The sequence below is a fragment of the Trichoderma atroviride genome, chromosome 4, assembly GCF_020647795.1.
Source record: "Trichoderma atroviride chromosome 4, complete sequence".
Lineage (NCBI taxonomy): Eukaryota > Fungi > Ascomycota > Sordariomycetes > Hypocreales > Hypocreaceae > Trichoderma > Trichoderma atroviride.
Window position 1 is genome coordinate 4,895,256 of NC_089403.1, and position 18,211 is coordinate 4,913,466.

The 18,211-nt window shown below is 48.8% G+C and overlaps 10 protein-coding genes across 10 annotated transcripts; 8 read left to right on the forward strand and 2 right to left on the reverse strand.

Moving 5' to 3' along the window:
• Position 1: 1 nt before the first annotated feature.
• On the forward strand, positions 2 to 785 carry TrAtP1_009018 (uncharacterized protein; the record flags this gene model as incomplete). The annotated part of the gene is made up of 2 exons (XM_014086399.2): positions 2 to 50; positions 121 to 785. The coding sequence occupies exon 2, from the start codon at positions 147 to 149 to the stop codon at positions 783 to 785; it is 639 nt and encodes a 212-aa protein (XP_013941874.2). The 5' UTR covers positions 2 to 50; positions 121 to 146.
• A 1,735-nt stretch (positions 786 to 2,520) lies between these two features.
• TrAtP1_009019 (uncharacterized protein) lies at positions 2,521 to 3,223 on the forward strand (the record flags this gene model as incomplete). Its single annotated transcript, XM_066114126.1, has 6 exons — positions 2,521 to 2,555; positions 2,602 to 2,657; positions 2,749 to 2,805; positions 2,855 to 2,971; positions 3,020 to 3,134; positions 3,199 to 3,223. The coding sequence occupies 6 exons, from the start codon at positions 2,521 to 2,523 to the stop codon at positions 3,221 to 3,223; spliced, it is 405 nt and encodes a 134-aa protein (XP_065970219.1).
• A 487-nt stretch (positions 3,224 to 3,710) lies between these two features.
• TrAtP1_009020 (uncharacterized protein) lies at positions 3,711 to 4,667 on the reverse strand (the record flags this gene model as incomplete). Its single annotated transcript, XM_066114127.1, has 3 exons — positions 3,711 to 4,258; positions 4,312 to 4,577; positions 4,631 to 4,667. The coding sequence occupies 3 exons, from the start codon at positions 4,665 to 4,667 to the stop codon at positions 4,067 to 4,069; spliced, it is 495 nt and encodes a 164-aa protein (XP_065970220.1). The 3' UTR covers positions 3,711 to 4,066.
• A 435-nt stretch (positions 4,668 to 5,102) lies between these two features.
• Positions 5,103 to 5,837, forward strand: TrAtP1_009021 (uncharacterized protein; the record flags this gene model as incomplete). Its single annotated transcript, XM_014087179.2, has 1 exon — positions 5,103 to 5,837. One exon carries the CDS (start codon positions 5,103 to 5,105, stop codon positions 5,835 to 5,837), a length of 735 nt encoding a protein of 244 aa, XP_013942654.2.
• A 622-nt stretch (positions 5,838 to 6,459) lies between these two features.
• TrAtP1_009022 (uncharacterized protein) lies at positions 6,460 to 8,360 on the forward strand. Its single transcript, XM_066114128.1, has 2 exons — positions 6,460 to 6,881; positions 6,947 to 8,360. Exons 1-2 carry the CDS (start codon positions 6,625 to 6,627, stop codon positions 7,743 to 7,745), a joined length of 1,056 nt encoding a protein of 351 aa, XP_065970221.1. The 5' UTR covers positions 6,460 to 6,624; the 3' UTR covers positions 7,746 to 8,360.
• A 1,990-nt stretch (positions 8,361 to 10,350) lies between these two features.
• TrAtP1_009023 (uncharacterized protein) lies at positions 10,351 to 12,281 on the forward strand (the record flags this gene model as incomplete). Its single annotated transcript, XM_014087181.2, has 5 exons — positions 10,351 to 10,833; positions 10,894 to 11,018; positions 11,078 to 11,203; positions 11,257 to 11,340; positions 11,390 to 12,281. 5 exons carry the CDS (start codon positions 10,351 to 10,353, stop codon positions 12,279 to 12,281), a joined length of 1,710 nt encoding a protein of 569 aa, XP_013942656.2.
• A 483-nt stretch (positions 12,282 to 12,764) lies between these two features.
• On the forward strand, positions 12,765 to 13,301 carry TrAtP1_009024 (uncharacterized protein; the record flags this gene model as incomplete). Its single annotated transcript, XM_014087182.2, has 1 exon — positions 12,765 to 13,301. One exon carries the CDS (start codon positions 12,765 to 12,767, stop codon positions 13,299 to 13,301), a length of 537 nt encoding a protein of 178 aa, XP_013942657.2.
• A 279-nt stretch (positions 13,302 to 13,580) lies between these two features.
• Positions 13,581 to 14,225, reverse strand: TrAtP1_009025 (uncharacterized protein; the record flags this gene model as incomplete). The annotated part of the gene is made up of 1 exon (XM_014086350.2): positions 13,581 to 14,225. One exon carries the CDS (start codon positions 14,223 to 14,225, stop codon positions 13,581 to 13,583), a length of 645 nt encoding a protein of 214 aa, XP_013941825.2.
• Positions 14,226 to 15,404: 1,179 nt separating this feature from the next.
• Positions 15,405 to 17,255, forward strand: TrAtP1_009026 (uncharacterized protein; the record flags this gene model as incomplete). The annotated part of the gene is made up of 6 exons (XM_014087183.2): positions 15,405 to 15,423; positions 15,498 to 15,864; positions 15,965 to 15,992; positions 16,054 to 16,693; positions 16,745 to 16,940; positions 16,997 to 17,255. The coding sequence occupies 6 exons, from the start codon at positions 15,405 to 15,407 to the stop codon at positions 17,253 to 17,255; spliced, it is 1,509 nt and encodes a 502-aa protein (XP_013942658.2).
• Positions 17,256 to 17,610: 355 nt separating this feature from the next.
• On the forward strand, positions 17,611 to 17,982 carry TrAtP1_009027 (uncharacterized protein; the record flags this gene model as incomplete). Its single annotated transcript, XM_066114129.1, has 1 exon — positions 17,611 to 17,982. One exon carries the CDS (start codon positions 17,611 to 17,613, stop codon positions 17,980 to 17,982), a length of 372 nt encoding a protein of 123 aa, XP_065970222.1.
• Between the last annotated feature and the right edge of the window lie 229 nt (positions 17,983 to 18,211).

Below are 18,211 nucleotides of genomic sequence, written 5' to 3' on the forward strand. Positions count from 1 at the left end.
ACCTACATATACACAAGGTGATTGCGAAGCCCCTCAGGCTCTCCAATACGGTAAGTCCGGTCATGGATTCAATACACGCATTATTTACAGAATATCGGCCAACTGATCCATTGCATGCAGGGCGAGCCAGCAATCCCAGTTCACACATGGCGTTCCGACGACTACCCGTTTCAACTTGTGTATTAGAAGTAGAGCGCAAATTCCGCTCTCTCGCAGTCCGTGAGCTGACTCAATATGGCGGACTTCCTCATTTCAAGAGTCTGCGGAAACTCCCCAACCAGGTAATTCGCGATTCTTATTACGACAAGTCGAGTATTCTCTCTTCAGCCGGAGCTTGGATAAGGAAGAGAGACGGAGAGTGGCAAGCAAAAATTAGAAAGGGGGGAAATTACACCAACTCGAGATTTGAAGAGCTCAGCAGCATTGACGATATCGCGGCATACATCAAACGCACTACTGGGATCGACGGGGGAGAAGCCATGGACTTCGGCCTGCAGCCCACTGCTACCTTTTCCACCACACGCGAAACCTGGGTAGCGGATGGCGAGTTCCATGTTGTCCTCGATACAATGGACTTTGGTCACCAGGTTGGCGAAATTGAGCTGCAGAAGACTTTGGCGGGCGAGAATGGGGGTGCACCAGCCGAGCAGCAGAAGCAAGAAGAGATGCAAATCATGGACGACAGGATTGTCGCTTTCATGAGTACCTACGCATGGGCGTTTTCCCCTGGCGAGCCAAAGGGAAAACTGACGGCTTACTTTGAGCGACTAAGGTCTCAGGTGTAGGTACAGCATCTATTGAACCTCAAGAGGAGAGTAAGAGTGCCATCGGCGGAGGAAATTGTGGGCTTTTTACTCTGCAAGGTGTTATACATTGTCCAAAGAGAGATGTTGCCGGTGTATTCATGTGTGAGTACCTATTCTACATATAGAGCTTACATAACTCAGGCGCGGATACATCAATTGAAGTAGATGGACGTCCCCGCTCGGTAGACGGTGTAAATCAGTGCCGAAGTCTTGAGCAATGTCTGTATAGACCGTACAGTTGTGAAGCGTGCAATTAGATTCCAAATGGCTCTCGAATATTACACACTTCAATCAAGTCATATGTTGGCGAGCTTAACGCTGCTGCTGCTCCTTCACGTTTTGACTTGGTCATTTCAGATCCCGAATGATGACAGGCTTGACGTCGCAGAAACTTCCCCATAATGATATGGTCTTTAGTTTGTGCCATCTCGTGTATACAATTGTCAGCAACTTGGTAATTTGCAGTCTAGCATGCTTTCAATCCTTCCATGCCCACCTAGTATGCGAGATTTAGTGAATAACTGCAGGTATATGTATAACGTTCTAGCCACAAAAAGAAAGTTTCTACAACATATATATCAATAATACAAGTGTATCGCTTTTGTAGACACAACGCGTACATTATCTGTCTCAGTGTGAGTACAGTCTTGTCATTCAGTCTTGCAGATACCATTAGCATCGTCCATATATTGGATTGTAAATGGCAAGTAGTCTGAGACAGTTTTGTGACGACACTTGAGAGAGATAAAACACCAGTTGGTCTAACCGTGCATAATAGAGCAAGGCTGTGCCGGTTGTCAACGGCAAATCACATGGATGGTTGAAGTCAAATTTGTAATCATCTCCACTCAGATTCTCCATCAGGTTCTCTGACGACTTCTCATATAAAATCACAAGGCGAACACCGCTCAATACCCCTTTCTAAGCATCATGCCGCCACGACCAGGCGGAAGCTCGCGACGAGCAGGCAAGTCGTCTTCCTCCAATCGGCGCAAGCGTTTCGGTCAAAGTAGACGGTTTACCGCCCGATGTCACTTCTGCAAACTTGCTGCAGTGGTTTTCCGATTACGGCACTATTATCTTGTGGATTGATCGGGATAGCTCTTGATAGGCTAACAGGTATAATGGGATTTGTTATCATCGAGTGGGTTACTTTGGGATTAGTCAGTGCACAGAAGCTCGGGTATATCTATAAACTGTGATGAAGGCCTATTATCTCGCTCGCCAAGGCCCCACAGGAACCCATTGAGCCAAATCTTATTAAATCCGAAGTTATTTTACCATTTAGAACTAGTAACCCAAAGTTCATAGCTGAGTCACAGTCCTGTCCTTGGTGAGACCGGAACCATGGTAAATTAGTCGAAAATAAAAAGCTCCGCGTCTCTCAAGTCGGTAGCTATTCTACTCTTACACTTACTTTCCACGTATTTATCATCTGGAACATTGTTTGAAGTAGCATTGCTTTTATTGGGAAACGGTATGTATAATAAGACATCTTCAGGATTCTAAGCCGCTCGAACGGGGTGTTGAACGGTTCTAAACGGTAATCTCAAAATATTGTAATCTATCCGTCTAGCAGTCACAAAATCACCATTTGGTATGCTGGGAAAAGCTGTCACCCTTTATGTTGCTCAGCTCAGGGCTTGATATCAAGGAACACCCAAGACGTACGAAACTACAACAGGATTACACTCTCAAAAAGATTTAATTCGAGATGGCGACATTTGATGGCCTACTTCGCCTCAATAAGTGAGTTGGCCATCGTACTCCATGAAAGCACCGCTCACACACATAGGGTTTATTCGAAGACGGCCTCGCCCGTCCCATTCACTGCCGACTTGCCACCAGGCGGTATCCCTAGCATATTAATGGATAATTTGTATGTTCCGTGCCGACAGATGGTCTCTTGTGACCTCAGTCTATGAGGCTAACAGGTATACAGATGCTTACCTGGATTTCCGAATGGAACCTATTGATTTCCTGAAAGTTAAAGTAGGAGGTGCGTCTATCATCTACAGATCCAAAGTGCAGCCAATAATTTTGTGCAGAAGCTTTCATCATTCGCAATGCTGGCGGCAGCGTCTCAAACAACCTTGCCGATTTCTTCTTCAAAGACAAATTTCTTCAGAATCAGCTCAAGGGAGTGATTCTTATACATCACGATGGTAAGCGGACTCAATGGATGTCAATGACTTGATACTAACAAATTCCAGATTGCGGAGTCCAGCACGTAACAGCAGATGATATTTCGGCAGACCTGAAGGAGAGATTTCCCGAGCATTGTGCAATCATCGACAAACTCCATTTTGGCATGCATAATCCAGATAGGTCAGTGGAATACAGAACTTGCAATCAAGGTAAAGCTACTAACAGCCTATATCGTTGAGAACAGCGTGAAAAAGACGTCGAATTCTTGAAAGACTGCCCATTCTTCCGCAAAGATATTGCCATACGGGGCTCCATCTATGATCTGAAGACAAACAGAAGTGAAATGATCGACATGAGATTTGAGGCATTTGTGGAATGATAAGGTATCTGAGATTAGAAATCTCTTTGTTATTATGGTAATATTAATTAAAAATGATCACTAAAGCTTCATTATTGTCTATAACTTACTACTCATTTCTTTTCCTTTACTCTTCTATTTACTGACTCTCAAAGATCCAGTGAATTAATACTGTATACCGCTGTTTTGGAGCTATTACCCGCTGAGATACCGCTTTCAGACCATGCATGAATCCGAAGCATCTTTGACTTCAAATTTCTTGGTTGCATCTACCTCAACAGACGTTGTGGAGATTACTCCCGTCGGACAACAGATTAGTCGCGGTTACTTTGAGCGACTTTGAGCGACATTGATAAGCGGAGGGGAGTTTTTAGAACATAAAGCGTGGTACAACATGGACTGAACGTAGGACATGGATAAAGATTCTTTCCGACGTCGAAAACTAAAGCTGTAATTATCTAGTAAGCTACCTCCCACTGCATTCACTAGGCTTGTGTGACATTTGCAATTACCTCGTTGAGGCGCCACAAAGCTCTGTCCTACTCTAATATGGATAGAAACGGAAAGATCAACCACCCTTTCCCGTGCGATTCATCCTCTGTGGCACATCATTTACGGACCAAAGAGTCCCATTCGGACCTAGCCTGCAAGAGCTTCAACAAAACTTCATAGCTCGAGGAAGCAATGTCACTTGTGTTAACCTATGACTCAGTTAGAAACCTTAGATTGCCATTTGAAGGACCGATGCATTTTATCACACAGTAACGAGCTTTCCCATCTGTCCGTAGTGATGAACAAGAGGTGGATTCAGCTCCAAAAATTCGACATACCGCTTTCCGAACGTCTCGAGGTCATCTCCTTCACGGCCTTGCTTTCTATTGATCACGCGGCTCTCTACCAAGTCTTTGGGACAGTCGAAGAATAGGACAAGCACGGGAAGTTGAAACTGAAAATGTTAGCGGTTTAGCCAGATTTTAAATGCGGATGTGCCCTACGCACCTCTTTCTCGAATGCCTGGGCTTGATCCAGCCGTCTGGGGAAGCCGTCCAAGATGATAGTGCCTCCTTCCTCGATATGAGGCTTCAAAACCTGGAAGAGAAGACTCGTAGTCAGGAGTTCTCCGCGGCGCACATACTCAACAATCGTTTTGTCGGCGTCTGGAGATGCCACCACTTGTCGGAGGAGATCTCCGATGGACAGGTGCTTGAAGCCATAGTCTTTTGCCAAAATGGCGCTGAGTGAACCCTTTCCAGCCCCCGGGGCGCCTTTGAGGACCAGTTAGTGTCTTGAACTGACGGTAAGCGATAGAGGGACACACCAAGCACAAAGATTATTCCCTCTGCTTTGGAGGCCATTTCTGATTCCTGCAGTGTTTGGTTCGTAATACAAGCTGCACTGATAGAAATTGCGTTTCTGCTGAGATGTGTGAGAGAAGAGAGTGCTTCGTGCAACATTAGGGCACGGAGGGTATTTATGCTCCGTGAAAAGAAAGTGCCGCCTGTCGCCAGCTGCTTCGCTCTTTCACTCTTCGATTCACACACACCGCCTCAAACCTCCCAGCCTCACATCAAAATATGTCTGTCTTTGTATACCTTGTCGTTCTGCTTTTGGCTTCCTTGGTCTTCACAAGACGAAGAGCCCGCACTGGCCAAGTGCCAATTTCTGTGAACTATCATTTCTCTTGGGTTTGCAATAAAGAGTGTCTGTTTTGCTTTCACACTGCAACCACGTCACATATTGAGAGTATAGAGAATGCCAAAAAGGGTCTTTTGCTCCTCAAGCAAGCTGGCATGAAGAAGATCAACTTTGCTGGTGGAGAGCCTTTTCTCTATCCAAAGTTTCTTGGCACAATGGTCGATTTCTGCAAAGACGCCCTTCATTTGGAGTCTGTCTCTATTGTTACCAATGGAAGCCTGGTGAGGGAGTCATTCCTTCGAAATCATGGCCATAACATCGACATTCTAGCTGTCAGCTGCGATTCGTTCAACGAAGCCACAAACATCAAAATCGGCCGTGGATCCGGCAATCAGGTTGCAAAGCTATACGAAATTGCCGCCTGGTGCCAGAAATACAACATCAATTTCAAGCTAAACACCGTGGTGAACAAATTCAACCACTTGGAGAACATGAATAAGCATATCAGTGCTCTTCAGCCATTCCGATGGAAGTGCTTTCAAGTGTTGATTGTTGCGGGAGAGAATGATTCAGATGATACTCTTCGCAACGCAAAAAGCCTTGTCATTTCTGACAATGAATTTGACCAATATTGCCAGAGACACGGCGACCAAAAGTGTCTAGTGCCAGAGCCCAACAGGCTAATGGCAAAATCCTACTTGATCCTTGACGAATACATGCGATTCTTGGACAGGGACGGCAAGCAGCCATCAAAGTCCATCTTGGAGGTCGGTGTGAAAGACGCTCTAAAGGCCGTCTTCTGGGATGAGGCAGCATTTGTGGAACGAGGAGGCATCTACGACTGGAACAAGTCATCTTGTTCTTCGGATAATAAGGAGCTGGAGTGGTGATTCATTTTGTGTACAATTCATCAACATTAGTGTAGCCGACTATGGCCATCGTGGATGGGACTTGGCAGAATACGGTTTTGTGATTGGGTTATATACATAATGTACAGCTATCTAGGTAGACTGTATGGAGCCTCTATTGCTCTACTAGTTCTCAATCAAATGCAATGTAGCTCAGTACTATGATACCGTTATTCGGAATAACAACTACAGCCTCATTGCGTCCTTCACTTTACTGCCCTTCCCTCTGTTCCGTGCCAACCTCATTCACCAACTGCTGTCCCGAAGGCCCATTTAATTGTACTCTACACCGCCATTGTAGAGTCGCCACCCGGTCAACTGCTGCTACCCGAATCCTTTCAATAATATCTGGTCATTGGGTGACACTAATTATTGTTTTAAAGAAATTGCGACGCGGGAGGCCTACAACAAGCTTATCGCCGGGACTCCGCGAGGTGAGGAAGCCAGCCCCAGTCCCAGGTCAGCCGCACAAGCGCTCGAATGCCAGAGCGACTATCAGTGATCATTCAATCCATTTCCTGCGGAGAAATATCCCCAGACGCGTCTCCTCAATGCCTGTCCCCGGAGTGGTGCTAATGTGACTAATTACTCCGGGGTATTGCGGGGATGCGTTTTCGGAGAAATAGCTGCGCAGTCTAAAGTTTAGGCGTACATCACTTGCTTCATAAATGCACCCAAGATCGACCATTATTTAAGGTGGCCAGAGGAGAGACTCGGTGAGCGTCTCAGGTTTCAAGCACTTGTCAGCAAAAGCCCATCAGACGCGAAAATGGCCATCACTGCAACCGAGACCGCTGTCGAAAATGTTGAGCTCACCGATTTCGCTCAGGGGAGCAGCGAGGAGGGCCCCCGTGAGACGCAGCCAGAGGAAGGGCCAGATGAGGGTCTGAGTAAGTTGGCTTACTTGAGGCTGGCTGCAGCAGGCGTGTCCTTCTTTGTGGCGGGAACAAACGATGGTAGCATTGGAGCCTTGATACCCTATGTCATCCGCGAGTACAATGTCAACACGGCAATTGTGTCCAGCGTGTAAGTGGCGCCCAAAGCACGGCGAGCAACAATGCTGTGAAACTGACATGAGAGAAATTATCTAGATATGGCGCCAATTTCTTTGGCTGGCTCTTTGCAGCCTTTGCCAACACGCATCTCTGCCAGTATCTCAACCTCGGCGCGATGCTTGCCCTCGGGGCGCTGTTCCAGATCATTGCCCATGCTCTCAGATCTTGGGATCCTCCGTTTGGGCTTTTCGTCGTGACGTTTTGGCTTGTGAGCATTGGACAGGCTTTCCAAGACACGCACGCAAACTCATATGCCGCCGGCGTCAAATCTTCTCACCGCTGGCTGGCATTCATCCACGCCATGTATGCGGCTGGCTGCTTGGTTGGGCCATTCGTCTCCACCGCCGTCGCGTCATCTGGTGAAGTTTCTAGGTGGTACTTATATTACACATTTCCTTTAGGACTGGGAGTTTTCAACCTTGTCTTGACTTGCATTGCGTTTCGAGACACCCTTGGATTTGTGCGCAAGACTGTCACAAGCGACAACCACGAGAGCCCAGACGTTGATCAAAGCACTGAAGCAACATCGCGAAACACGAATGCGACTCAACTCATCAAACAGACTGTCAGCACGCCGAGCGTATGGCTGCTAAGTCTCTTCTTCTTCTTCTACCTCGGCTCAGTTCTCACGGCCAGCGGCTGGGTTGTTGAGTACCTCGTCAAGGCAAGGGGTGGGGAGCTATCCCAGGTAGGCTTCGTCCCTGCTGGATTCAACGGCGGCACTCTGCTTGGACGGCTGCTGCTGGCAGAGCCGACGCATAGATATGGTGAGCGTCGAGTGATATTCGGCTATATTGTTGCAGCGTTTGCCTTTCAACTAATCTTCTGGTTGTAAGTTCTTGACCTATGACGTACCAGCCAGGCTTTACTGAAACGTCTAGGGTGCCAAACATCATTGCAGCTTCCATCGCGGTCAGCTTCATGGGCGTTTTTACTGGGCCGCTCTTCGCAAGCGGTATGAGTCTCGCAACAAAGTTATTTCCGCCAGCTATTCGCGCAACGGCGCTGCCATTCGTCTTCGTTTTTGCTCAGATGGGAGGCTCTGCCTTCCCTATCATAACTGGAGTGGTATCTGCCAATGCCGGCGTCAAGGTGCTGCAGCCAATCCTGGTTGCTCTACTTGCCACTACAGCCGTAACATGGCTGTTGGTTCCATCACCAAAGGCAACGCCAAATGCCGCCCTGCATCAAGAGTGATTAATGGATGTACTTGGTCCGGCCGACGGACGAATTGCGTCTAAAAATTGCGTTACGCGTGCTAGGCTTTGCTAATAAAGCGATTATGAAATACAGAGTGCTATGCTTGGTCTCCTCTTACTGGTGCTGTGACTGTCAAAAACAAGCCAGCCACATGCAGTAGCACATGCTCACTTGCTGCCATGTACAGTTCGTAGCAAAAATATTTAGCATAGCTAAAGTATACAGTTATGGCGCCAATCGGAACACGAGTGGGAAATTACCGTTGGTCATTGCCAAGAGACGGCACAAAGCTTGACATCCCTTGCATATCGTGACAGCACCAACGCCTCCCTCACACCAGATCAAAATGAATGCTATGAACGGGAAGATCTTGGCCGAGATTGTACATGAGCATACTACTAGCCATAAGAAACCCTACCGTATTGTGCTTGATGCAAGGGCATGTGTGTCTCGGAACTTTAAGGAGCGGCTTCTTCTTCCGCGTCCGAGATGGGTGAGATTTGCCGCATACAAGTACACAGTCGTACGTGTGCCAAAAGGCGGTCGAAATGTTTCTCGAGCTGATGAGAGCCACAATGGCCGTTTTGAGACAACAACGGGATCCCGGTGTTTAAGCTGGTGGTGGCTCTGCCAGCCATTTCCCAACTTCTAAGATCTGGGAATAACGCGGGCTGTCAGATTATGTAGGAGAGAAACAAGTGAACAATACGGCAGTAGACATGGGCTTTGAAAGCGTACTGCATAGGTTATAACCCTTCCTCAGTGAATAATATGGTACTGGTACATGGCAAAGGCCGTACTGCTAATATCTTTGCAAGTCATTAGCTTCTCTTCACTTCCGTAAGACTAGTACGCCTTTTGGGCTTTTCTTGATGTGACGGGACGGGACGTGGCGTGAGGAGATGGGCCATCACCATCTATTCGCTAGTGCCTATGTAGTGAAGGTAGCAAGACTAGCCGTATCAACCAAGTCTTTCCATGGGGTCACTAGTCTTTCATAATAATTTGCTACTGAATGTCTTGCGTTGGAGACTAAGAGACCGTAAAATGACTGCGGCGAGCAGGGTAAAAAGGAAGAAGATGGCAATGTACCACTCGCCTAGGCTGAAGCAGGCGTTTATATGACCATCGCCTGCGTGCATATGCTTTTCATACCAAATGTGTTTATAGACTCAAGCAATGTAGCTATGATATAGGCAACTAGAACAGTTTGCCTGTCATCAACTCACCGATTCACGCCTCCTGTATCTGATGTATCTTGCTGGACTTCGTTCAACCAGATCTTATATCTTGCTCTCAGCGTTCTAACCAATCCCAAGCTCATGGTTTCTTGTCCCCCACGCACGAAGGACATGCACATAGTCATTCATAGTTGTACAATGACAATGAGAACATGTATCCAAGCATACAGGGTTGCGTATGTAATGACCTTTCACCGTTTTATCAGTCTCAAGTTACAAGGGTCCTTAATGTCATTAGCGATGCAAGGGCAGCGTTTTACGTCGCGCTATATGCAAGGGCTCCCAACCCGATGTTGTGGTATGTCTCAAGTCCGTTTCGCCTCCAGCAGCTTGAAAAGCTCTCGGAAGCTTGGATCTCTCGTTCTCCGGGAAGCTTTGACTAGTAGGGGTAAAAGAGCAGGGGACAGCACTCAAGGGACGTTGGACGTCGCCAGTGGCCGATCGCGAGACCGGCCCTGGGCCAAAAAGCACGTGGAATTGCGCTTCATCAGTACTGCCGGAGAGACTCATTGCGCCATTAGGCTCATGTTGACTCTCATCTACGCGCCATAAGACCGTGGCGGCGGGGACGTGGCGCGAAAGAGCAGAGGCCAATGACCAACAGCTCAATATACATGCACTTCTAAATGGGGGCAAGAGGGCGAAACTACACCGACCCGGAAACTGGATGAATCAAAACCCCCTTTGTGCTCGAATGGGCTCCATCTCAAGTCGTTCAGCTCCAACTGAATGGATGGGATCGTCACGATCCACAGCACAACATGCCGCCATTAAAACTCTCCCTCCCGTCCTGATGTTTTGCTTGATCAGTTGTTGTCCCGAGCTCCAACTGCTTTCCCTCCTTTCCGCTCACCGCGACCCACAGATCGCGTTTGCAACGGTGAGCCGCGAGTAGATCAGTGCAACCGCTCTCTTTTATTGTCGTGCCACCCGGGCTCGTAGATCTAGTCCTTGCACATCTTCAATTTCGCTCGCTTGCTCCCGGCCGCCATTGCCACCATGGGCTCTGAACTGGGTCTCACGGCTGATTCTGCGCCCAGGCCAAGGATGGACAGCGTGGGCGTCTTTTTCATTTGCTGGACCACGATATGGAGCTTGCTGTTGCTCTGGGGCATGGGCTTCTTGATCCGCCATCGCCAGATGTCCATGTTGAAGATTCGGGGGATATGGCTATCGCTGTCTTCGATTCTGTTCCTCCATCTTTACTGGGCATCTGTGCAGCTTGGTTATGTGTTTGGGCCGCTGTATCCTGGTAGCTGTGAGTTTTGGATCATGTCGATATACCTACCTCTTGGTATTGGCCTGTTCCATGCTTCAAACACTCGTTTTCTCCACGTTGCACAACGCCAGAAGCAGTTCATCGACAAGAGTGATAATGCCAATACTCCAACGAGCAAAGCGGGTGGCATTCTCGGACGATTTCGGGAACTTGACCACTCAGCCAAGGCTGTCGTCCTAGTCAGCGCTGGAATGTTCTTTCAGGCGAGTTCCATAGGGCAGTTTTAAGTTTGGAACACCACGAGCTAACAACGTTCCTCGCAGCTATTCATGGCAATTTTCATGTACCTCATCTCCCGGAAGTGGCATAGCTCTTGGGGCATCCCAGGCACCGAGGTCCACGGGACGGAGATGGAGCAAAAGGTTGAGATGGGCCGCGGATGGGAGTGGTGAGTTTGGCTGATTGCCATGGATGGCCACGTTTGTATACTAATGTGGGCGGGAATAGGACGCCTTCCATCCTCTGGCAATTCTTCTGGGCGTGGATTGTTGCGCCTCTCACGCTGTGGCGCGCACGAGATATTCATGACACGCAGGGATGGCGAACTCAGACTATTTTGTGTGCGGTTTCTAGGTCAGTTGAGTATATAGACCTGTCTCTGTGAGCGTTTACTGACAGATAAAAAGTTTTCACGCCTCGCCCATGTGGCTATTTGCCTTGTATTTTCCAGACATGGAAAAGGTTAACCAATACTGGATTCCTCCTCAGTGGTAGGTTAAGAAGCGCATCCCCCCTCTGAGAAACTGCTAACTCGTATAGGATTGCGCTCTCTATTTGGCTCATGGAGATATTCACCGTTTTCCTGCCGTGCTGGGAAGTCTTGTGTCATCAAACGCTCCGTCAAGAGACGCTGGATACAATTGCTCATTGGGAGAAGAACAAGACTTTGGGCAAGGCGATCCAATCATTCAAGTCCAAATCGACACTCATAGACTCCATCAAAACGAGGTGGACGTCCACCAGCTCCGTCAAGACGTCTTCCGTCGAGTCTATCCTTACGCTGAGCGCGCTCGAATATGTGCTAGCGAGGAACCCCGAGCCTTTGCAGCAATTCTCCGCGCTGAGAGATTTCTCTGGAGAGAATATTGCATTCTTGACGAGCGTGGCAGAATGGAAATCTTCATTTCCCGCTTCGGTTCGTAACCGCAGTAGCGACGTATCCGAAGAGACCAGACGGGAGCTGGTTCGAGAGCGATTCAACCGGGCCTTGCGCATCTACACCGAGTACATCAGCGCTACTGATGCGGTGTTTCCGATTAACATTTCGTCGGCAGAGCTCAAAAAGCTGGCATTAGTCTTTGAAGAACCTGCGCGCTCCATGTATGGCGAAAAACAGGCCGTCAATCCCGCAACACCCTTTAGCTGTCCCGAGTGGAACAAGTTCGGCTCTGCAGATTCATCTTCCGAGGGCCCCAGGTCGGTTTCTGAACACGACAGCTGCAGCGGCGATGGCGTTCAGTATTGGGGTGACATTCCGGAGACCTTTGACCAGACAGTTTTTGAAGACGCAGAGAAGAGCATAAAGTATTTGGTGCTGACTAATACGTGGCCCAAGTTTGTACGAGCTCGACGAGAGTCCATGGAATCCTTTCAGAGCGGAAGCACAGAGGAGGGCAATTCAATGTGGTTTTCAATTCCGTGTAAGCAATAGGTAATCAGGTACAGGCGTTCGGTGGGCATCAGGCTTATCCGGTTGTATACATACTAGTAGTAATCAATTGAACATGTGGCGGAACTGGGTACTAGACCCGAAGAGATCTCGGGATGCTGTCGGACAATTCTTTCGTGGCGTTGGTGACTATGGCTTCCAGGGCGGGCGAAGTCCAGGTGGCGTCTTCTTTTCGACGAGTCAGGCTTAGGCATGTCGAAAATGTCAAGTCTGCGCCTTACTGTAGTGCGGCATTACTGCATGTGGGGATGGAAGTGATTAGAATGTCCGTTGATAGTAGGGCACATCGTGCAAGTCGACTATTCAATGGCTTTTCTCGCTATACCAGGCTCTTATAAGAGAAACATTGTCGCTCTCCGATAATAGAAAACAATCCACTCCACGATACTTACAGTTGCATTGATATTCTGCTGTTTTTGTTGCAAAAGCCAGTTTTGTTAGACTACGCATTCCACCAATCAGAAAATGGCGCCAATCTCACTCTCCGTCCGAAAAGCCTTACCTGAGGATGCTCCAACTGTCCTCGCACTGGTGCGCTCAGCATACCGAGGCGAGTCCAGCCGCGCCGGATGGACCACCGAAGCAGATCTCGTGGATGACCAGCGCATAGACGAATCCGGGCTGCTCACAAAGATCAACGAGCCGTTTGGGGCGGTTCTTGTTGCCCACGACGAAGCCGGCGAAATGATTGCGTGCTGCGAAGTGTTGAAGAAAAACGACACTGTTGGATACTTTGGCCTGTTTGCCGTAAACCCGCTGCGCCAGGCCGGGGGCATTGGCCGCACTGTTTTGGCCAAGGCAGAGGAGTATGCCAAGCAGACCTGGGGCCTGTCTGAGATGCAGATGACGGTCATTTGGACGCGACTTGAGCTCATAGACTGGTACGTCCGGAGAGGCTATACGAGAACGGACAAGAAAGAGCCTTTTCCATACGGCAGCCTGGTGGGTGGTGAGGCGCTGAGAGACGACTTGTATTTTTCGGTGTTGGTCAAGGCTCTGTGAGATGCAAAGGGCGATGCGTTATGAGATTATGAAACGACGGCATTTTTACGACGGCGAGATTAAAGCGGTAAATTTCGATCTAGAAGACGATTGTGTAGAGGGGAGTTGATGATATTTTTGTACATAAGATTTGAGTTTCAAAATCCGCTTCGGATGACATGAAACACGTTTGTTTTGATATCGTGCAGAAACAGCAAACTGAATACAAGAACTTGGTATCCATGTTTAAAAAGGTCAAGATGCTAAATAAAATCTCAACAAGACAACATAATGTCCGGTTTAGTATGAGCCACCTATCTGGGGTCTATCACAACGCGGTGGCTTCCTTTGATCGGGGCTGTGGAAGCAATCAAGGTATCCGATCGACTTGCTTTCAGCCCACTCTCTTACATCGAATCCCTCTTGTCCTGGATCTATCGTTTGTCCATTGACGCTGAGATATGAGCCCTGATGAGGGATCCCTTCCGTCAACTCTACTGGCTTAAGTCTCCAAGCCTTGACAGAGACAGTATCCTCAGAGCTAGATGTGCCTGGCAAAGCAATTGCTCTTGGCAGACTAGCCTCGACGACTTCTCCCTCGCCATGAATGGTGAAACACCGCACCGCGCATGTCTTACAAAAGAGATTGTGCAGCGTCTTCTTGTGGCACAGATAATCGCCCAAGGTATCCAGTGGGTCGAGCGGAGACAGCAGGAAGAAGTCGTCAAATGCAGACGCAGGACGGACGTGCAGAAACCCGGACTTGTGGCAGACGGTGCAGTTGCATCTGTAGATGCGCTGAACTCCTCGCGATGGCGGCGGTTTGGTAACACCGACAAGTGATGCGGGAGGGAGAGTCAGGAAGACGACGTAGCGAATATTGCCGCAGTGACACGAGCCCGTGTAGGGTAGACGCCGAGGCTGGTTATCCGCAAGTTGGCTCATGATTAGGATATACTGCTTGAATGGCCCAAGAGTTGCGTGTTGATATCAGAGAGAATCTAGTATCATTGATTCATTAGATATCAATCCTGAGCACTGGCTTATAAGCTGTTGGTGAAGGATTGACGGTGCTCCGCGGGCACGACTAGTTCAACATCTTGACTGATGCCTGGCCAACATATTCATAATTCTGCAATCCCAACAAACCGAGCAACCAAATGGCAATAATTGTTGGTTGAACTCATAAATTGCTCTTGTTGAATCTGAAATCAACTTCACCATCACTTACACGCTGCCCACCTGAGCAGATCACGACTATCATGAGGTATTCTGTGCTGTCCAGAAGAATGCCTGTATCTCCAATATCCCCAACACCAATTCCCAATATCCAATACCCCCCTTTGGGCTTAGGCTCTTCTCCGCCCACCTCCAAGGAAACCATCGCCGACGCTTACTAAAAGAATGGGGAAGGCCTCTCATTCTGGCAGCCCGACCTTTGCCCGAATCAGGCTGTCTTCGCCGGCCATCGCTTCGCCCTCACTTCAGTCTATCCGCCCACTCTCAGACTCGTCGCGTCCTTGTCGACTCATAGCGGCCTCTCATCAGCTGTTTCTCTCGCATCCGGCGTTGCGGGCTTTCGTCAGGCCAAGCCAATAGCGGAGAATCTGGTGAGGTAAAGCCGCGGGCTTTCTACAACTAGATGCCTGCAGTGAAGCATCCGTGCCTCCAGTGCAAAGGTCCGTGGCCACATCCCCGATGATTGCAGCTTGAAACTAGACATTAATAGACTTTGGTTCACAGAAAAGCACGTCAAATGTGAGATTTCATTCTATCCACACGTTTCCCCACCTGGTTGCCGTGTCTTAGCATGCGCTTGGAGGGTCCATCCATTTGTACATGTACAATGAAGCATACTTGTATCTGCATCAGCTGTATATTGACCTATGGACGGCGGATATGCAATGGTTGAGGCCTCCAAACTTGACGGCAATGCTAACAGCTTGCCGTAACTGGCCACCGTAGGTGACGAGGAACGCCCCAAGTGTCGTCGTTGTCAGAGCAAGCTATTGCCCTGTACGCGCCCAACTAAGAGGACCGTTTTCCGCCATGGCTCGGTCGTCAACTTCTCCAAGGAGCAGAAATGGGTTAATAGTGAAGTAAAGCACTGTACGTAGCTGTGCCATGGCTCCCTCGCTCTTGGGTGCCTGGACTTTCCAGCCTCCAAGCTGGTGGTGAGCGTGGCATCTGCGATCTGGCTGCTAACCGTAAGTGTAGTTCGTTTCCATTCCCAGGGGGGCGGCTCCTCAGTCGTGAGCCAGGAGAGCCCTGATCAACGTGGAGCATCCGAGGGATGGACTGCAGCATCTCCCGGCGCCAGCCAGCCCCCATATCATGTTGCATCAAACGCGGGCCCTTCGCGTGGCTCGCCTTCGACTCACTCGCCTCATCTGAGCAACCATTCCGGGGAGCAAACCCCTGAAGCGGCATCATTTCGAGCGCAGGAACATCCATACGACGAACGGCCGTCTCCTCAATATGGCCCCCACATTCGACCTCGTGGATACAGGGAGGCAGATCATTATTCTTCTGTGGTGCCGGCAGCGTACCCCACTGATGAGGCTTCTGCTTCATACGCTTCCTTGTATGACCGCTATGTGCCGAGTGTGATATCATCGCAAGAAGATGAGACTCTTCAGCGCCGGTTCCCCCCTGGAAGATACCCGAGAAGCTTGCCTTTTTAGGTATTTCATCGAAGAAATTGCCCACTGGGTAGGTCTTTCCCACATCTGTTGGACACAATGTCTCATTGGCAACGTATTGACTTGGCCAGTTCGACTTGTGTGACGAAGATCGCCATTTTCAGCTTGTTGTCCCTTGGCAAGCTCACCATCACCCTCATCTTCTCAACGCTATATTTGCTGTTGCTGCTCGCCGTCTTAGTCGTCTTCCCCAGTATAGGACTCCCGCTGGGATTGTGTATCATGGACAGCTCATTCCAAACCTCAGCGAACATGACGCTGTCGAGTATATGTTGAAATGCATCCCCGCGCTCCGGCACTTTCATGAAATTGACGACGATGATTATCGGGATAGCATTATTGCCACTGCTGTCATACTTCGTCAGCTGGAAGAAATCGACGAAGAGGAGGATGATGCTCCGGTGAATGCTGGAGGCAGCCACCAAGGCGATACTCACCTGCATTCCAGCAAAGTAAATTTTCTCCCAATTATCAACTCTGTTTTGAGGAGCTCCGCATCGCAAACTTTATTCGGTCGAAGGAGTCTGATTCAAGCCAGCTATTGGTTTGCATTAAGACAAGAGATTTTTCATTCATTTACCCGAAAGCAACCGCCACAGCTGTTTCCCTCGATGGAGCTATGGCATAGTGCGTCAAAGGCGAATCGAGCCGTTTTCCATACCATACAATGTGCAAAATGGCGCTGGGAAGATGGATCTGAACGCGAATGGAGTAAGTATGAGAGCAACAATAGCAAAAGTTTGGATACTAACGCACCTGTAGCGAGGCTTATGGATCAGCAACAATATCTCGAACGCGAGACTCTCGCCAACTTCCGGCCCATCTTTAAGAGGGAAGCGGACAAGGCCAAAGGGGAAATCTTTCCCACCATCTGGTATAAATCAACTCTTGAAATGACGAGTATCCAGCAGAGCATCATGGCCAAGTCGGTGCTGGTCGCTGAGAGTCCTCTTCTCAAGTATGTCGATCCGAGATGCGCAACCTGTCTGTGAATTGATCTAACTTGTACTCTAGAAAGCCAACATCATCTCGCGCTGACTGGAGAAAGGCCGAAAACGACGTCAGACTTCTGCTGTTGGATTTGTGTGGTATTGCCCTCTGTCATCCCGCCTCACCACCGGCACTTTTGAACGCTGCCATTGGCATTCAGCTGTACGGCGACTTTTTTACGGATAGATATGAGCGACAGGCGCTTCGAGGCGTGGTGGAAAAGTATCGGGACGCGCGAGCGTGGCCGGTGCAAAAGCTGCTGAAAATGTTTAATGATGGTTGAGTTGCTGGGCGCGTGGCCATTCTTTAATGCGATAGATGGCCGTTGTATATAGGAGTTGCTATCAGGCAGATGGAGAGAGCGTCGCTGTAGAATTTGCAAGCGTTGGAACTTTGCAAGCGTTGTAAATAGATTTTGAGGTTTCGTGATGCGTCAGTGGAAGAAGATGTTTCGCAAGAGTCGTAAATAGTTTCGAGATTGAGTTGCGATGCCGGAAGAAGAATATCATGTGATTGATGAAGTCAACGTTGAAGTCCCGTAGTGGGGAGAAAGTAATTCCGACGAGTTGCTACCAATAGTAGTCAACGCGTAGAAATAACATAAACCACCATCTTTAACCCGCGATAACTTTCCAATCATGCCTCGAATTGAACGAAAAAAGCACTGGAGCCCTAATAAACGAACGAGGGTTCGAATGATGTACGAACAAGGGTATACTGCCCGCGAGATTGCTGCCGCAGAGGGAGTTCCAGCCAATAGTGTCGCCGGCATCGCAAAACGCTATACACAACAGATTTCTGCAATCTCAAACCCGCGCTCAGGACAGCCAAGGAAGATCACCGAGGCAGAGAAAAGACGCATCAAACGAATGATTAAGCAAAACCCTCTCATTCCCAATAAAGAGATCATTTCTACGATTCCTCTAAACGTTTGTGTCAAGACTCTGGCTTCGTACCTCAAGTCAGAGGGCATCCGTCCCTTGCAGTGCAGCAACCGCACAGCCTGTTGAATGCCTACAGTGCTGCCATGCGCTGTGGCCTGTTGGTATAGCGCCTACTAACGCTACAACTTCAAATTGCTTCACGACTCTGAAGCATATACCGCTCAAGATATCAGAGTTCATCGACTTGATTTCGTCTTTGGGCCTGCGTATGCTTCTTATACACATCTAGGTTCCACTAATCTGTCGTCAAGAAGAATAATACTGTTCAATCAATATTTTCGCTTATCGTGCATTC

Excerpts from the sequence above, each read along its gene's own strand:
- TrAtP1_009022 (XM_066114128.1), top strand. The coding sequence starts at position 6,625 with ATGGCCATCACTGCAACCGAGACCGCTGTCGAAAATGTTGAGCTCACC. Across the intron at positions 6,882-6,946 it reads ACGGCAATTGTGTCCAGCGT|ATATGGCGCCAATTTCTTTG; the intron begins GTAAGTGGCGCC and ends GAAATTATCTAG.